This window comes from Polyodon spathula, chromosome 4, assembly GCF_017654505.1.
Source record: "Polyodon spathula isolate WHYD16114869_AA chromosome 4, ASM1765450v1, whole genome shotgun sequence".
In the NCBI taxonomy this organism is placed as follows: Eukaryota; Metazoa; Chordata; class Actinopteri; order Acipenseriformes; family Polyodontidae; genus Polyodon; species Polyodon spathula.
The window spans coordinates 88,253,491-88,273,836 of record NC_054537.1 but is presented as its reverse complement, the minus strand read 5'-3'; the positions used below and the strand labels follow the sequence as shown (position 1 = coordinate 88,273,836).

Here is a 20,346-nt window from a genome sequence, read left to right as displayed (position 1 = left end):
CTCCTGAGTAGAAGGAAGCAGAAAGGTGTGTGTCCTGCTCCAGTGAGTACTGTGTAAAACTCTGTGTGAAAACTTTTTTTGGTTAGTTTAGGGATTTTTTTTTTAGTCAGTGATCCAAAGAGTAGTTAGGATTTTGTTTTGTTTATTTTTAAACTGCGTGTAAAAGAATTTAACTGTCAGTGTCTGTTGGGTCTACGTTTTTAGGGGCAAACTAACGATTGTGAGAGCAGCTCAGTGTTTGGTATTTGAGTTGAGTTAAAATTGCCAAAATTTGTTGATTAAGAATCTGTATAAATAGCCATTTGAAAATACACAATTTTAATTAACGCAAGAACAGCGAAAGATACTCCCATACCACGCTTGAAGTTCACTTGGATGCTATCGGCATGATTGAAGGTGGCCTATTTGTGAGAGGTTGCCTGGAGAATGAAATATTCTGCTTCAACAATTAGCAGACTAGTCCAGAGAAACCAGGAAACTTGGTCTGTGAGGACAAGGTCACGGCCTGGAAAACAGAAGGCCACCACACCGGTCCAGGACCGTCACATACAACTAATCCATCTGCGTAATCGTTTTCAGACTGCAGTGGCTACAGCACAAGAAATTCCAGGAAGAAATAACCCGTGCACCAGCAGAATGACTGTAGCTCGCCGTCTGCATGAAAATGATTTGCATGCTCAGGGGCCATTCAGGGGTAACATGTTGACAGCTGAGAGATGAAATCGCCATCTTCTGTGGGCCAAAGAACATCTGAGAGAGAGTGGTGGAGTGTTTTATTCACTGCTGAATGCCGTTTTGCCTTTGACAGACATGGCAGAAGACAATGTGTGTGGAGATGTCATGGTGAGCATTATGCTGGCTGTTGTGTTAATCAAGCCATGTAGTGGGGCGGTGGAAGTGTGATGATGTGGACAGGAACCTCCTTTAACACAAGAACGCCTCTGGTGCAGATTGAGGACAGTCTTACTGCTCAATGATACATTGCAAAGTCCTTAAGGCAACAGTTTTTCTGTTCCTGCAAGCCAATCCAGAAGTGTCGATTTTCCAGCAGGACAATGCAAGACCACACAGTGCTAGGATTACAATTGCACGACTTCAAGTCCAATAGGACATCTGTGGGACCAAATCGGCAGTGCCACCCACAGGAGACAACTACAACCAGCCAACCTTCGCCAGCTGGCTGCAGCTGCACAGGAAGAGTGGCGGAACATCCCACAGCAGTCTATCCAGAGGCTGATCAAGTCTTCCATTAGTTTCTTTATTTTATTTTTGTATAATAAATTACTCTTCTTTTAACTTGTTGAGCACACTGCTACAGTTTTGTACTTTTAAAAAATGTGAATACAAAATAGCAATACTGAGACATTAACAATTTTACTGGTTCTGACTCAGACAAAAACTGGGAAAATCCCATTTTTCCAGGAATGTCTGGTAACCCTACTTATTAAGTATAGCTTGTGTGCATCACATACAGGACATTAACTTGAAATTAAACCAAAATAAATGCTGTTTGCACAAACTAATATTGTAATTCAAAACAGAGACAGATTGTAATATGTACTAAACTAGAACTCTTATTTCTAACTCTTAACACTAAAGTGTTTGTTCCAAGTATCACAGAACAACATAGAGAAAGAGGTAGCAACAATTATCCTGTGCTGTATATTCATCATTCAAAAAATAATTAAAACCATTTAATTTAAATGTGTTCAATGGTCCGGTGAAGTAAATGGTGTCTCCTGCCTTCGTACTTTCACCATGTGCTGTTTTCTCTGGCTGTCCTTGACTTCAGAGATGTCCCAGCAGCCTGTGGAGAGAAATTCAGTGCATTTTTTTAAATAAATGGCAAACGGAGGCCCGCTAATTAAACAGAAATTTGCATCGGGTTGGAGGGGTATCTTTGAAACTGCCTTAGGTAGCTTTTCACCAGTCTAGCTTTTTAGAAGGAATTGGCAGCTGAAAAGACTGATTATAATTTGTAAGTTTGTTTGCTGCTGGCTGTGATAAAAATTAATAGACATTAATATGAATTATATTGAATAATATCTGTAAGGATTGGTTTGGAGCCTGTGTAATTACATTTTTTAATTATTATTATTATTATTATTATTATTATTATTATTATTATTATTATTATTATTATTATTATTATTGACCTCAATTTCTAAACTCCATTATTTAAACAACCTCACCAATGGTTTGCTACATGTTGAGACTTTTCCACTTAAGTAAATTTTGGAATACAATGCAGGAAGGTGATTTCTTTTAATTTTCAGTCTAATCTTACTTATTGGGACAAAAGTTTGGCAAACTTTTTTGGGGGGGTTGCTGTAAGTTTTCAAGTTCAACAGGTACTGTAGAATTGATGAATTGCAGCAAATTGCTATTTTTATTCTTATTTATTTTCCATTGTATTATTATGATCCTGCTTTGAGAAATAATTGCTATAATAATGTGGAAGTAGAAGTAATGACAGTGGAAGGATGAGTTAAAGTGGTTTGAAAGTAGAATAAAACTAACCGGATGATACAACTTTTTGAAATAGACAGTGGATGTGATTGCACACTTCTTCCTAGAGGATTTAATGTTGTTAATGTATACACTTTTTTTCCTAGCACTACTGCAAAGATCTGGTTACAGATATCTTCTAAAGAGTATTTTATCCCTTATCTGTCTGAAAAACAGGTTTTTGATAATGGTGCATTTTTAAAAACAAAATCCCTGAACCTTCCTCAAATTTCACTTAACTGTGATCCCATCATTTATAAACTACTCTGTGGCAAAAAGCTGGCAGTATAAAGCAAATCACATTGTCCTTATGAAAAATCTATAATCTCAAGTCTGGTTTTATGAAAAAAATAAGAAACTGAACATTGAAACTGAAAGCTAAAAGCATCAAAAATGAAATGAAAATGTAGCACAGATTTAGATGATGTGTGAAGAAAAAAGAGATTATAAGAAATACTAAATTATGTTAAATCTTTTAATGCTTTTTTTCTGTTCAATAGGTCAGTAAGCTGGTATCTACCTTGGTTCATGAAAGAAGTATCAAAAATCTATGTTTTGCAGTTCTTTTAAATGTATAAAGAAAAACTGTAATGTTCATTGCAAATCTACGTCAGTATGAATTGGTAAAAGCTGAACTGCTTCTGAATAAAAACAGGACGACGTGTAAAATGTATTTTTTTTGACACTAAAAAGGTGCAAAGCAGTCCCTTGTGGTGTTATCTGTGTACACTATGTGTCAATTATAATGCTGCTCACTGGCGTGTCTGGCATCACCTTTGTTTCAGGGAAAATGTGGCGTAAGAGAACTGTGATTCAGCCTTCTCAAGGGGATGGCAGGCCATGCCCTTCGCAGATGGAGCAGTGGAAACCCTGTCCAGTCAAACCCTGCTACAGATGGCAGTATAGTCGGTGGTCTGAATGCAAAGTTGATGTATGTCAATACAGGATCCTGTCAGAAGCTAATTATTCGCACTTTCAAGGACTTTTATCGGTGTCGTTCTTTTTTAGAGGCTCATTAGGGGGCTGTCTACTCACTGTAAAAACCCCATCTGCCTGGTCTTCCTTTAAGATACCAGTAGGGCCTTCTGTTTACATGCGAGTAAAGAGCCATTTTACAGTCATTTTAATGTACTGAGACTGGATATGTATATCAGGTTACTGCTTCATGTGTATTATAAGTAACTGTTTTGCATTTCTTCCTGTCTAAATGTTGTGTGATGCAGTGGGTTAGCTCCAGTGATGACATTTTGGATAGCATTAATATAATCCAATCACCACAAAACTTCAAAATCATTGTGTTAGAGCTTTCTTGATTTATCTAGGATTTATAGGGAAGTGTTGTTATGCAGACCTTTATTCAGTCACATTAATCCTATAATCTGCTATAGCAGGCGCAATGCTGCATTAAAATACATTTCCTGACCTTTCTTTTGATAGGATGCTCAGTGCGGAGAAGGCGTGAGGCTCCGGAACATCTCATGTTTTGTGTTTGATGGCTCCAAGGAAGATAATGGAAGCACAGTAGATGAGGAGCGTTGTGAAAAGGTGGAGCCTTCTGTAGATGGAGACAGAGACATTATACTCAAAGAGATTTGTGCTGTCCCATGTCCAGGTACCGAGAAAGCTATGAACACAAAACTGTGTTTTGATTTAGTTTACACAAACACAGTTATATATACTCCATGTATTTTCACTGTGTGCTAAAATAGTTGGTATATCAGTCTTTTCACAGTATTAACACCTGATTAAATCCTTTTGAAGGCTATATCTTGGAAACCATTGTGGAACTATGATTAAACTATGTATGAGCATTGTTTATGAGTAGGTATTCTACATGCTGTGGATGCAGCTTGTGGTGACCTGGTTTTCAAAGACACTAACACAAAGAAACAACACAACTTACAAGGATTAAGTCTGAGTTGTTCAGTCCAGGTTTAGAGTAAAGATCTTTCAGAACCTATCCTGTAATCTGGGGGATATCTACAGATTGCTAATTCCCAGTCAATCATATATTTAAATTCAGTTCAAATTGTTACTTTAGTATGTTTTTATTAGCGGGCATTTTAGCCACAATACAAACAAGCCGGGCTCATCTGTATTCATGGTTTAGAGCTTTTAACCTCATCTCATTGACTGGGCACAGAATCTGTAATGGCACTGCATCACACAACACTGCCAATGAAATTAGTTTATAAAGATCTTAATCTATAACCCTTAGCTCAAAATGAACAATGTTTATTAACAGTTAATAAACTAAAAAGTGGCTCTCAGAATAAAGTGTGAACAATTTTTCTATATGCATTGGGTTCGTTGTGTATTAGGAGCAGGGATGTTCAACTCACATTCTGCTGGAAGCCAATTTAAGTTGAAATTGAGTTTGCAGGCCTTTAAAGCACATTATCATTTTATTTTTTTATGAAAGCAATCGTTTTTAATTTAGACGCCAGATGATGGAAATAGACAGTTTATCTATGCTTCAAGGACAGGAAAAGCTACAAACGCTTTTGTAGCAAACAACCAATGGTTAGACATGATGTGACCTATGGTCCTCCCATTTGAAACTTTAGTTCAGAAAATGCATTGCACCTATTTGGAGTATGATATATGTACAGGATATAAATAGCGTAACTAAAAAACATATATTGATTGAGGGATTTGTTTATTTAATGGTCCATTGAAATAAAGCCACTATTATGTTTCAAATGTTGAAACAGACCCCTTGCCCTTGTCTAGTGATTTGTATACTTTCAATGGAATATTCCATTATTAACCCACGTATTTATTTCAAAAGCGATTGTCCACGAGCTGGGCTGCTTTGATAAATGAACTGTTTCTATTAATTCCCTCCATGTACATGACTTTGTAATGTCTTCCTTTGCTGTGTTCATTTGTCATGGATGTTAGTGTCTGTAATCATGCATTTCTAATAAGCTGTGGTCTTGTGATACCCATTTATTTCTATCTTTTCCATTCTGAAAATATAATTGACTAATTATAATGTTACTTTGTTCAGGTTAGATTAAATAATTATGAAAGAGCTTTACAAAATAGTGTGTGACTGCAAATCACTTCATACATATATTGCAATGTGTTTTTCTTATAAACCATTATTTTCCTCATACGATTCTCTTAAAATGTTTAAGGAAATTCTGAATCTTTTATACTAATTGCTTGTACTGATAACGTTAATCTGCTTCTCCCAGGTTTATAGAGTACTTTGCATAGCTAATACAATACAATTTGAAAACCATAATCATTTTTTAAATGTCAGGATGTTGTGCTAAACATGTGCCCATACACTTAGTTGCAAGCAGTTTGACAAAATAAGCTGTTAATCACTTGCAAAACCACTGAAGCATGTGTTAACATCTTGATGTATTTGATGTATTTGATGTATAGTTGTTTTTTATGTATAGTTAGTTTTTTCCTCAACATTTCTGCTAAGATGATACAAAATGTCCATATAAAATCTGTAGAAGGAAGTTCCTATATTAACTTCAGCGGATTCCAGATAATCAGCACATGATTTTTTATTCATATCGGTCAGGGCCAGTTTAAAAGCATCTCATGTTCATTTGTGCAAAGTAATTGGTATGTTTTAGTTGCAGTACATCTTCATGACAGTTTTTAGAAAGGAAAAAAAAAACCTGTTTGAGCTCATAGTCGTTGTATTGATTTTGCTGCCTACAAAGTGCTGTGATGGAATAAGGCTCAGCTTTAAAACTGCTAACTTTGTTTCTCTTTGAAGTTCAGTTCAACATGCAGAAAATGCCAAACAATGAATACTATATATAGATGATGCAATTCTGCTAATGCTCTTAGATAAAATGAATGGGCTAATCCTAAAAAAAACAACTATAAACTCATGTAATGCTGCATCTATGGACTAATCCTGTTCAGTACTGTATACATTACTATACGTTTTATCAGATTAGAGACAAATGGGCTGATGTAAGGATACGTGGGAAGTAATCTGCAGCCGCAAAACACCCATATTACGGCCAAAATAAGTGTTTTGCACGTGCTACAAAATTAGCACTTTGCCGTCGTTAATCTATTTAAATCCTATTGAAATGTATTCAAATGAAGAAAAGAGCAAGGCATTGGGTGGGGAGCTGGAATACTAAGTGGGCACAAACATTAAAATGAGTTGAGGATTTTGCCTTGAACTTCAGCAATTGCTGACCCTCCAAAAACTTTACACCTCCTCTTACAAGATGGAAACCATTGTAGAAGCAGTTAGTTAAGAGCTGTATACAAGCACACACCTTCAGAGACCTGTCATTGGTCACAGGATGGCTGCTGTGGTACACTTCCTGATGCAGTGACGCTTGGCTCTTGTTGAGGACAGACTAGGAATACCTTCTGAGGAGAAGGGCAAGATGGAGAAGACCCTGCATATTTAAACCAAGGGTCACTTTGTTTGGGATGCCAGAGGATGCAGTGGTAAGATGTTATCGTCTATCGGACTTTGCAGCCACAATTGTTTGCACTTCACCTATCCTTACATCAGCCCTAAAGTGTTTTACATATTGAAAAGGTTATTGAAAGGGTATCAAAAACTGACTTGTGTTTGAATAGTCAAGCTAATATATAACTGGGTTGTAATAAATGATGTAACACATGCCAGGCTGTAACCATTCATATTATATTCATATTGCATTAAATAAACATGGGACAAATCCTGCACGCACACCAGCACCTGTCTGTAGAATGGTTGTTCTATTTTGCAGGTGATTGCTACTTGACTGACTGGACAGAGTGGAGCCCCTGCCAGGCCAGCTGTGTAAATGGAGAAGTCCTGGACTTTGGTGCAGTTCAGGTTCGTTCCAGGGCAGTCATAGCTCAAGAACAGGATAATCAACAGCAGTGTCCAGAACAAATGTGGGAATCCCGGCCTTGTGGGGGTGAGTGCTTCAGAATAGTGCTGGAACTGAAACAACATGGAGATTTCTTGTATGAATATTCTTTCAAAATGTCATTTCAGTACTTTGGGACAAACTCCAATCACAAAATGATTTAGTATTTATAGAGGAGAATACAGAGTATGCACAGTTTTACAGAGAAGTATGTTATATATACACATTCATGTGACATCAAACCTAACTTGGTTTGAGGGCTCGCTGCCTGGCCGACTGGACAAGGCGGAGACCCCCATAGACAAAACCTAAAATAGTTTTTTAAAAAGGTGGAGATGAGGAGGTGGTAGGTTACGATGAAATCGAAACACGAATGAGAGGTAAAGCGAGTATTTATAGTGCTAACAAGGTGTAAATTGAGTGATTCAGTTGAAACATTAGTGACGCGGTTGGTGTCTGACCCTCCTCCTGAACTTTAGTTATAAACTTCATTTTAAATTAGCTGGAAAAATGTGTTTGTGTCATAGTACAGTAATAATAATACTAATAATAATAATAATAATGAACCTGGCATCCCATCAAATGACCTTAAAGAAAAGCCCTATGTATTGTATAATGTATTATTTTATTCTGATGTTGTTTGAGCATTGTTTCCTTTGCATCTTTTTGACACATTCATTGAATATTTGTTCCACCACTATTTCATTAACGTTGCTTTTAGAAAAACCTTTTGGCGACAAATATGTTTGCATAAATGATTTATGTAAAAAGATAACCCATTTATAATTTTTTTTTTAATATATATATATATAATATATATATTATATCTATATATTATATATATATATATATGATATATTCTGTTTTTTACCTACTTTAAGTAATTGAACTCTGACAACAAATTTGGAAAGCCCATACTACTGTATGTAAATGTTTAACTATCTCAAACACAGCATAGTCATCACAAATAGGTTATGAAGTAATCTGTTATCTGTTTGCAATCAAATTAAAACAAAATGATGCTCTTTCCATATTGATCAGGCTGTGCCTACGTGTAGAGTTAAGGTCCTGCTTGTTTATTGAAAATAGAGGCAATTATCATTGTAATGAATCTCAGACAAGTAGGTTTGAAATGACTAACTTGCACTGGTTTCACAATAAATACAAAAATGTGTGTCTTTCTAGTTTTTTAAGCGGCTGTTCTTTGTATCCCATACAGCTGGCGAGTGCTATGAATACAAGTGGATGACCAGCCCCTGGAGAGGGTCTTCCCGTTTAGTTTGGTGTCAGCGGTCCGAGGGATTAAACGTAACAGGTAACAGCATCCCCCAAAATATGAGTCTTACTTGTTTTTCAGATTACCAAATAAAGGAACATGAGCGAGAACCTTTGACATAAGAAGACCAAGCAAAGTGCTAAAATATGCAAGCAAGTGGCAAACATGTCAAGTCATGACACATAATGCGCTGAAAACTAACAGGCCACAAGGACTTTGGGGTTAACAATGTGGTGTAGTTTGCTGAAGCAGAGCATAAACAGAGAGGGTGGAAGATGAAGGGATTGGTGGCAGAAGCACTTTCAAGCTATTTTGTCTTTGGTTACACAAACAGCTTTGATGTTTTTAGGGGATTTTGCCACCTGGCCCTTGTCAGAATTGACACAGCTAAAGCACCGGTTTCAAGCGTGTATTGCCATAAGCTGACCTATTTTAAATCTGTTCTATCCTTAGAAGTGCCAATTTCAGAAGCTTTCTGCTGTATATTGACCTGGTTTAAATCCATTATGCCCATGTGCAAAGCAAAAACTGTTTCCTGTTACGTTTCTAACCTAGTCTCAAGTTAACTGCAACAAATAGCAGGCTATATACACTGTGGTTATCATGATCTGATATGCCATGCTTTCTCTGTATTTGCTTTGATGTTGTTTGTGCTCTGATTTTCAGTCATTTACTCAGATCATTTGCATTTGAATCATAGCAAAAGCTGGTGTGCTGTATTTCAGCAATATTTCTAGCTAAAGTAACTGTCATTTCTTTCAGATTTTAGAGAGTATGTTCAATATACTGTAATGAGTCCCATCAACTAGACAAACAGAACACAGCTGATATACAGGAAGTACATAGTTCTGTATAAATTAAGTATTGTTTAATCTTTTTCAGATCTGTACAACTGGTCTTTTACCCTGCCAATTTTAATGTGTAACAAGATAGTGGGACACACTGATAAATGTGCAAAAGATCACAGATGGCCCACTTGCTTCACATATGAAGTCATTAGCAACATTTGTGGATTTACATGTCTGAAAATCTCCCATTTCTTGGATTACTGATACGCATTCTGCTTAAAAATGTTCTGAACAGAGCCCCAAAGGGTTTAATTACAGGTCACCGTCGCATCAGAGAAACCTTTTGAAAACAGGAACTGAAAAATGTTATGCAATGCGTCTTTTACCTAAATAGTTTAAATACATGTATAATGTCTTGGTACAGACAGTGAGCGTTTATCTGACTGTGATATCTTGATGCATCTAATTACACACTCAATAATAATAAGGTTAAATTGTATCTTCCGTTTCAATATATTAATACAAATACAAATTACTATAAATAAGACAGTAGAGCCTGAAGCTTCTGGCTAAAAAAAAAATCTCTCCATTTTAGTTCAGGCGGACTGAACCTCACAGGTAATATCATGAAAACTGTATAATGTAGATGTGCAGACTGTCCCAGAACACCTGGCACATTTGTCACGTCAGTGATAAATTAATGTACAGGAAAAGATACAGCAGTCTTGTGTAGTTTAAACTTGGAAAAATAAACCTTTCCAATGTTACCACCTATGTATGTTGTACCTTGACGTTTTTTTTTTTTTTTTTTTTTTTTATGCTACTCGAATGCAGTGTAAATCCATTTCCTTTGTTTGTATGGAATAATAAATAATGTAGGAATCTTTATACAGCCTACTATATGGGACTTATTGTAGCGATGTTCAAAACAGAACTCACAACACACTGGTGTATAAGGCAAAACATTCACGAATGACCAACAAATTCTAGGCATTTTCTTTTCCTTCCAATAAACAAAGACTATTTGTCTAATGCTTATGCTTTACTCTTCTAACACATAAAACAAAACACATCTTTCTTGCAGAAAAGTTATGAGCAAAACTGAGTCAGCTAATTTGGTTTTCGTTACAACAATTTAATGTTGCCAACATGAAATGTGAATTGTATTTTGTAGTTGGTCAGCAGTGTGTGAAGCTTGCTTGATGCTGATGAAACATGCTCTTCATAGTAAGGACATCATTTTGATAACATACAATAAAGAACTCTTGTATATGGTGTAGTGTGTGCCTAGCATGCACACACTCTATAGTGGAGTACTGTCCACTGGTGTACATCACTAGCATTAACAATCTCTCTGGTATCTTAATCCCAGGGTCACGTCTTACCCAATAACCACCTGTTCAGCTGCATTAGGCATTGTGACCCACTATTAGAACTCTTTCGGATAAAGGCCAATTAAAAACATTTTATATGTTTAAACCTGTAAGATTTTAAATAACCCTAATCTATTATATATATATATGTATTATATATGCTTTCATTTTAGTAAACAAAATAAATTGCAAAAGCTAAACAGATGTTTTTATCAAACCTTTATATTAGGCACCTTTGTATAATTGAAAATGTTAGAAATGCTGTTATTTTTCTTGGTCATCAAACAAGACAGAAGTGTGTGTCTCTTATTATTCCCATTCATAAATACCTGAGCAGGAATCACTTTGAGTAAAACCAGTACAATGTGCACAAAAACATAACTTAAATCCTAATTTGTGAACACTGTGTAACTAAAACGTCCAGCCGTTACCTCTCGCGATGAACCGTCATGCACAAAAAAAATGAGTGCGCACAATACAGAGGGAAACAAGAGCGTTGGAGAAGTAACTTTTTTCGCCCCCCCCCCCCCCAAAAAAAACTTGTTGCTGCTGTGCCACTTAACCAAAAAAAAAACCTTATGAAAATAAATCCACCTGCAGTGAAATTTGAGCTGTCAAAAAACTTTTTTTATTATTATTTTCCAACAAAATATATTCTAGCATTATTTTAAGACAACTGTGAATGAGCCAGTATCAATAAAATAGCAGTATATCCAAACATTTTAATAAATCATGTACCAGTATGTAACAAGATTTAATAACTTGATTTAGTTAATATTGAAACATACATCAAAGTACTCAATATTTTTTATGTTATTAGCTAATTACTCACAAAAATGCATTCATCATAGGCATCAATTGAATTTTTAAATGAATATTAGCAAGTACAAAAGTTAGTATGAAAACGTTTCTACAAAAGAAAAAAAAAAACATTCCAGCACCTCAAAGCTGAGCCCACGGTACAAATGCAATCAAACTCCTGTAGCTGCCTTTCTTGTTCTTTATACTTTGCAAAACATATTCTTTGGGAGCGAATTCAACATATTGTAATTTTATAAAATACTGAACACACTGCTTAGATCTGCCAGCAGAGCGATCATATCATCTTAACGCTGCCCTATTGTCCGAGCTCTCGCTCTACAACCCGCCTACAGGTAGGCAAGCTGTAAGCTCTGATTTGTGAATTTCTGCTTTGATTGACAGTCTGCCAATACTCCCTTGCTACACTTTCTTTTTCTACAGTTATAGCTGCAGCCGGCACCTGCTTTTCACTATTAATAGAAATAAATACATAGACTGTCATTGCTCCCGCGGCCCACCCGGGACTGCGATCAGTTTGGGAACTCCTGGTCTAATACACCAAAGTACTGATTCTGGTTGCTGTAGTGTGGTCCCCAATTCAGACTTGTGTGAGGCTTCTTGCAGTTCGACACAGATCTATTTACTGTTATGTTCTGTTGATGAGCTTGCTCTTTTAATAGCTCAGATATGCTGTATGTTGCCCTTTGCCTTTATATAGAAAAAATATATCTATAACAAGCTATTTTTTTGTCTCCTACTACATCTAAATTAAATCTTATCAGCTTGCATCCAATAAACAATGCAACAAAGTTTAAAACACTAGTGCTTTGAATGTTATTACAGACTACTTAAACCCCAGGATACATCCATCTGCATTAACCAGCTGATCCAGCCTGCCGTCCCGAACACAGAAAAAGACTTTAAAAAAATTGACAGTGATTGCTGTACTTTTAAAATCTACTATCCCTCCCAAAGCTTCCTCAGAGTTCTGCAGAAACAGGAGTCTTTGCAGAGGTTGATGTTTTATCTGTTGGTAAATGTTTGGTTTCTTATTTATATGCTGTCCACTTGTGCAACAGTGAACAGTTAACAAATTATTTGACAGTACAATCAAAGAATTTAAATCACTGTCTCAGCTAATGTGTCTCTTGTGGGACACGTTTACCTTGTCTAAAATTATTAACCATTGTTCCATAGGTGGCTGTCCTTTAACTAGCAAGCCTGTGTCTGACAGGTCCTGTGATCCACCTTGCAATAAACCTCAATCCTACTGCACTGAGGTAAGAGCCATAGCTGTACTGAAGTTACTGTGAATTATTTGTTAGTGGCTGTTTGAAAATGTATGTTAATTTCCACAGATTTTTGAGCACTGACATTACAAGACACAATGTTGTAATGATGGCATTTGACAACCTCTGAATCAGCTTGCAAACATGACTTCTGATGGTATAAAAAGCAGCCTGAGGCTTCTATAGGCTTTTAGCTGCAATGCAACTGTCAGCAGCTTTTATTTTCAAAGGGGAGTCTGATTCTTGCAACAGTCCATTTTGTGAAAAATAGTAATATTTCTTAAGCACTTGACTGCAAATTTCCTAGCAGGGCCCAATTTAAGCTCTAAAACACCTGATAACAAGAAAATCATTCTTACAAGTCTGCAGGGGAGTAACCGAGGTTTATACAATCCTGAAGTTACTCTTTCAAGTTCTGAAAGGAAGATAAGCGCTGTTTTATGATTGGAATTTAAAAGTGTACCAGCAAGGGATGATCTGCATCAGCTCTTCTAGTTCGCAAGATTTTTTTAGGTCCTTATTTTAGGACAAATACCTTTTCAAGGGCAGCAATGCTTTATTTTATTTGTGGAATATATGAATTCCTTTGTATGCGTTGTTGTCCAGGACATGTTTTTCTGTACAATGTAAAGCCTGATTCTGTTCTGTTCTCCCCACTAGCTTGGAGTTTGTGGCTGCGAGGTGGGTTTTACTGAAGTGATGACGTCAGATGGCATGCTTGATCAGTGCACCCTGATTCCAGTACTTGAGGTGCCAACAGTGGGGGACAAAAAGGCAGATGTGAAGACAAGCCGAGCTATCAATCCCACCAAACCATCCACCAACCAGCCAGGGCGTGGAGGTAGAACCTGGTTCTTGCAGCCATTTGGACAAGGTGAGGTCATGTGCAATAGGAATTCATTGCATCAACCTTTTACAGAATTGTACTGCTATATAAAATTATGCTTTTATTTATTTATTTATTTATTTATTTTTAATCGTAGTAGAAAATAATCACTTCAAAAAAATAAAGTACAGTTATCATTATTATTGTAATAACAACATGTTATATATTTATATTTCCAGTTCTTATCCAAACTGAAAATCATATATGAGTGTTGCCAGTACTGTAGAAGTCGCTGTTGTCAAGATATCTCAGTGATCTAAATTTGCTGATAGAATGTGGGGATCTGTTCACAGGAACATTTCATGCAGTTCTGCTCTAACAATAAGCCATTGCCAAACGTGATAAAATCTGACAACATGGTGTGAGCAAAACCATTAGCATTTTTTGTACTTGTTCCAAATGATATTTCAAATGCTTGAAAAGATTAGCATGGCTGTAACATGTTACACAGCTATACTATAAATCACACCCACTACAGTATATAGCAAGTGAACAGCTAGCAGAATGAATTATATACTATTACGTGTTTGTGCTGTCTGTTTTGTGGTGGATTTCCTGTATGATGCACAGGTATTATTTGTATGTGATTTGAGCCTCAATCTCTTTGGAAGTGGTTTTGGAGTCTGAGTTTAATTCAGGTATATTACTAAGCAAATGTTTATCACAACGGATGTTTTTCTACTTCCCCTCAGTAAGCGGTGTTGGAAACACCCTCTTTTTGACTTTACTTTGTCATGCCCTGAAATGTGAGCCCAGTGTGGAAAGTACTGTAGGTCCAGTGTTTCATATCTGCTAGTGTTCAACATGGAAGCTTACATATTCTGTACATTTGAAAATGTATTAAATAGGTAGATTTATTTTTAAAAATATTTTAATGTTAACATATAAATACATTTAGTTCATATAAAAGTTCATAAAAGACAATGAAAAATAATGTGGAAAAAAATAATGAAATTACTGCATAACTTGATGGCTGGTGCCCTCTGCTGGTCATGTTAAAAAGTACAGTAATCAATTTTACACCACAAAAATCCAGCATATATCCACATTGCAAATCGTTAAACAAACCCAGAATTTTTGTTTAAAAAAAATAAAATTATGTAATTGGGTCTCCAAATAATGAATATGTCTATACAGTAGTTTGAATAGAATATGCACACTTGTATCATGTATCTGATTAAAGACAATAATATGGAAGACGCTAACTTCTCCTAGATAACAACACGTTGCAGGTACTCATATGCACAGCCGGGTATAAACATTTTAAAACATTTAAAAAATTGCAACAATTTGAGTGCCAATGAATAAATACTTTAAAAATGTATACATATTGGTAACCAATACATTTATAAATACAAAGTAAGCCTTTAAAAAAAACTGATCAATTATAACCAATTCACCATAAAAACAGAAGCTGAAAATACTGAAAGCTTTGTACCATCTGCATGTATCACTCAGTCATGTCCTGTAATATAAACCTTAAATGATAAGTATTAAGAAATATTACCCTATGCAGTAACTGCTGTAGAGGGTGTTTTGTTTCAAGATATCCTAAAAGAAGTGATGATGTTATAAAAAATAGTATCAAAAAACTGTGCTATGAAAGAAATGATAGAAAAAGGTCAAACAATGCACAATAGGAGCTAAAATAATGCTCATATGTATTATGCAACAGGCACTACTTCGACTAATGATGCACTTTTTAATCTCCATAGTATTTTCTGAAGTCATCCCCATACTTTCCAGACCCTGGGTACTCACTCACAACAGGATCTGGCCATGCAACAATAATAGCCTTGGATTAGAACATCGATCCCTGTTTCTTTTATTTATTTTGTGCTTATTACTTATCTTACAATAATGTGTTCGGTGTGTTGCTCTGTTGTGTTTTTGTGTAGATTAATTACCATGATCTATTCCATAAAAAAAGATTTTTCAGGCAAAAACAGTATAAAAGTAAATTTTATCCCTGATAAAATTTGTTTTATCCCTGATATTGTGGTTTCTGCACAAGAAACAAAGTGGCAAAATGCACATTTTCATAAAGTAATATCATTACTGTGGTTTACTTCTGCCTTTTTCTTTTTTTTTTTCTGCACGCAAGTGAAAACACGCATTTAACTTAAATAAACTCTTCAAAATGTTTTAGAAAAGGGGGCATTGTACAAAGAAAAAAATGGGAAATACTAGGATCACAACAAAACAAAATGTTTATCACTATGCTTAACATGTACCTTGCAAGTTGGGCCAGTGTTTGAAAAATGTGAAGCACACCTCCATCTGAATCCTGATTCTGACTCGCTGACCAAACCTGAAGCAGCACTTTGATCCTGTTTTGTTTATGTTATTGTTACTCCCTACTGTCCACACATCACGTGCCATTTCACGAAATTCTGGCAAAGTGGTAAATCGGGGCAAGGCAAAATGCGTTATGATAATTATTTCTAATTATTTCTGTGTAATTTATGGCGAACACTGATGTGGATTTTTGCCTTCAAATTCATGTGCAGCAAAGTTAGTTTCAAATATTTCAGATACTTTCTCTGCCACACTAAAGAAAATAATTATTACTTCATAATAATGATAATTCATACCACTGTTTTCACGTTGAACTACTAAAGTCTTCTCTCGTTGATCAACGAATGAGCACTGACAAAGCGAAATAGGTAGAGATTTGTGACTCACGGCAAATGAAATCTGATCAGAATGAAAGCTCGGCCAATCAACATGCAGTGATTATACTGGCGTTAATGGTGGCCAATAGCAGCTAAGAGAAACAGAAGCAGCATGAGGAAACAGAAGGCTAGCAGCACAAACTGTGCTGAACGAAAGCACATTTGAGAAACGTTGCGCTGGTGGACTGTGTGAGTGGATGGAATGCATCAGCGTTGGATGAAAAGCAGATTAAATAAGTCCCGGTACCCAGTACCGGCATTAAAATAAGTACCGGCATAATTTCACCCGTGTGTGTGTGTGTGTGTGTATGTGTGTGAGTGTGTGTGTGTGTGTGTGTGTGTGTGTATGTATGTTATTTGCCCCCTGTCTAATTTTCTGCATTTTTGCATATTTTGACACTGAATGTTATCAGATCTTCAACCAAAATCTAATATTAAATAAAAGGGACCCTGAGTGAACAAATAACACAAAATGTTGATATTTATTTATTAAAGAAAGTTATGCAACACTCAATGCCCCCGTATGAAAAAGTAATCACTCCCTTAGACAATAACTGCAACCAGGCGCTTCCTGTAGTTATTGATCAGTCTCTCTCAGCGCTGTGGAGGAATTTTGGCCCACTCCTTTAGGCAGAACTGCTTCATCTCCGTGACATTTGTGGGTTTTTGAGCATAAACTGCTCGTTTCAGGTCCTGCCACAACATCTCAATGGGGTTTAGGTCTGGACTTTGACTAGGCCATTCCAAAACTTTAAATTTCTTGTTTGTCAACCATTCTGATGTAGATTTGCTTGTATTTTTCGGATCATTGTCTTGCTGCATGACCCAGCTGCGCTTCAGCTTCAACTCACGGACGGATGGCCTGACATTCTCCTGTAGAATTCTCTGATACAGAGCAGAATTCATGATTCCTTCAGTGATGGCAAGTCGTCCAGGTCCTGATCCCCAAATCATGACACTGCCACTACCATGCTTGACTGTTGGTATAAAGTTCTTACTGTGGAATGTAGTGTTTGGTTTTCGCCAGACAGAACAGGGCCCATGTTGACCAAAAAGTTCCACTTTTGATTCTGTCCATAGAACATTGTTCCAGAACTCTTGAGGATCATCCAGGTGCTTTTTGGCAAACTTGAGACGAGCATTCATATTCTTCTTCATGAGCAGTGGTTTCTGCCTTGCTACTCTGCCATGAATCACATTTTTTGACAGTGATTTTCTGATGATGGAGTCATGAACACTGATCTTAGCCGAGGCAAGAGAGGCCTGCACATCCCTGGATGATGTTCTAGGGTTCTTTGTGACTCCCTGGATGATTTTATGCCTTGCTCTTAGAGAGATTTTGGCAGGACGTCCACTCCTGGGAAGATTCACTACTGTCCCAAACTTTCCCCATTTGGACAATATGGCTCTGACTGTGGTTTGGTGGAGCCCCGGAGCCTTAGAAACAATCAACAATCAAATCAACAACTTTTTTTTCCAGAGGTCTTCAGGAATTTCTTTTGATCGTGGCATGATGTGCCTCTAGAACCTGAGTGCTGACAACTTCACTCTGATGGTAAGGGCAAAAGTTAGTCAGATTTATATTGGGCAGGGCTGGCCCAAATCAGGCCTTATTGTTAATCAAAGTATTCAAACAGCTGACCCTAAGTATCCCTTTAATTGGGTTGAGTTAACTAGGGGGGCAATAACTTTTTCACACCTGAAGATTGCATGTTTGATTACCTTGCACACCAAACAAATTAAACAAGCACCAAACTTTGGTGTAATTTTTTCTCTTAGACTCCCTCTGTATACTACTGCAGCCCACACAAAGATTTGACCAAATTCAATGTGAAAATGTGCAAAAATGCAGAAAATCAGACAGTGCAATATATATATATATATATATATATATATATATATATATATATATATATATATATATATATATATATATATATACACACACACACACACACACATTAATAGACCACTGCAAAAATTATCAGTTTCTCTGGTTTTACTATTTATAGGTGTGTGTTTGGGTAAAATGAACATTTTTGTTTTATTCTATAAACTACTGACAACATTTTTCCCAAATTCCAAATAAAAATATTGTCATTTAGAGCATTTATTTGCAGAAAATGACAACTGGTCAAAATAACAAAAAAAGATGCAGTGTTGTCAGACCTCGAATAATGCAAAGAAAATAAGTTCAGATTCATTTTTAAACAACACAATACTAATGTTTTAACTTAGGAAGAGTTCAGAAATCAATATTTGGTGGAATAACCCTGATTTTCAAGCACAGCTTTCATGCGTCTTGGCATGCTCTCCACCAGTCTTTCATATTGATGTTGGGTGACTTTATGCCACTCCTGGCGCAAAAATTCAAACAGCTCGGCTTTGTTTGATGGCTTGTGACCATTCGTCTTCCTCTTGATCACATTCCAAATGTTTTCAATGGGGTTCAGGTCTGGAGATTGGGCTGGCCATGACAGGGTCTTGATCTGGTGGTCCTCCATCCACACCTTGATTGACCTGGCTATGTGGTATGGAGCATTGTCCTGCTGGAAAAACCAATCCTCAGAGTTGGGGAACATTGTCAGAGCAGAAGGAAGCAAGTTTTCTTCCAGGACAACCTTGTACTTGGCTTGATTCATGCACCCTTCACAAAGACAAATCTGCCCGATTCCAGCCTTGCTGAAGCACCCCCAGATGAATCCAATTTTCTGCTTTGCCCAGCACCTGGTCGTCTGATGGTTAGACGGAGACCTGGAGAGGCCTACAAACCACAGTGTCTCGCACCCACTGTGAAATGTGGTGGAGGATCGGTGATGATCTTTTCCAGCAAGACAAAGAGGAAGGTGGATGGTCACAAGCCATCAAACAAAGCCGAGCTGCTTAAATTTTTGCGCCAGGAGTGGCATAAAGTCACCCAACATCAATGTGAAAGACTGGTGGAGAGCATGCCAAGACGCATGAAAGCTGTGCTTGAAAATCAGGGTTATTCCACCAAAAATTGATTTCTGAACTTTTCCTAAGTTAAAACATTAGTATTGTGTTGTTTAAAAATGAATCTGAACTTATTTTCTTTGCATTATTTGAGGTCTGACAACACTGCATCTTTTCTGTTATTTTGACCAGTTGTCATTTTCTGCAAATAAATGCTCTAAATGAAAATATTATTAGTTGGAATTTGGGAAAAATGTTGTCAGTAGTTTATAGAATAAACCAAAAATGTTCATTTTACCCAAGCACATACCTATAAATAGTAAAAACAGAGAAACTGATAATTTTGCAGTGGTCTCTTAATTTTTTCTAGAGCTGTATATATATACCACCTTGTTTATGGTATATTTTGCCACAAATTTCACAAAATGAAATATGTAGACAGGTACACCATTATATAAAAGAATACAGAATCACCTCTCAAACATAAGAAATACAAAAGTAAATTAATCAATAGTTCAACACCACAAAAAATGAACATAACATGAATCAGAAGCTTGTAAGTATCTCCTCAAACACACTTTCCCATGACAAAGGTATGGTAAACATACTGAAACACTATGACTCTTATGAGCAATAAAAATTGTGTGAACCTTTAAAAATATATTTTAAAATATATATATATATATATATATATTATATTATATATATATATCTATATAAATATATATATATAACCCACAAGTCATTCTCCGACACCTTCCCACTGTTTAGAAAAAAGGGTGACAAATTAACTGACACAGGAGACAGAAAGCTGGAGTATCTAAACACCACTTGTGTGCACGATTTATTGTTTATTTATTTATTTATTGCATTATTGTTACCAGCAATGGTAGAAGCGACTCACAATTCACCTTTTGTGCACATGCAGATGCACAAAATAATAATCAACAATAGAAG

General features: G+C 36.4%; 1 protein-coding gene across 1 annotated transcript in view; it reads left to right on the top strand.

Moving 5' to 3' along the window:
* Positions 1-20,346, top strand: part of LOC121315054 (thrombospondin type-1 domain-containing protein 7A-like) — a 193,664-nt gene that overhangs the window by 167,019 nt on the left and 6,299 nt on the right. The window contains exons 21-26 of the mRNA XM_041248944.1: positions 3,294-3,439; positions 3,946-4,120; positions 7,242-7,415; positions 8,587-8,682; positions 12,803-12,885; positions 13,555-13,768. Coding sequence (XP_041104878.1) covers positions 3,294-3,439; positions 3,946-4,120; positions 7,242-7,415; positions 8,587-8,682; positions 12,803-12,885; positions 13,555-13,768 — 888 coding nt within the window. The remainder of the gene's footprint in view (positions 1-3,293; positions 3,440-3,945; positions 4,121-7,241; positions 7,416-8,586; positions 8,683-12,802; positions 12,886-13,554; positions 13,769-20,346) is intronic.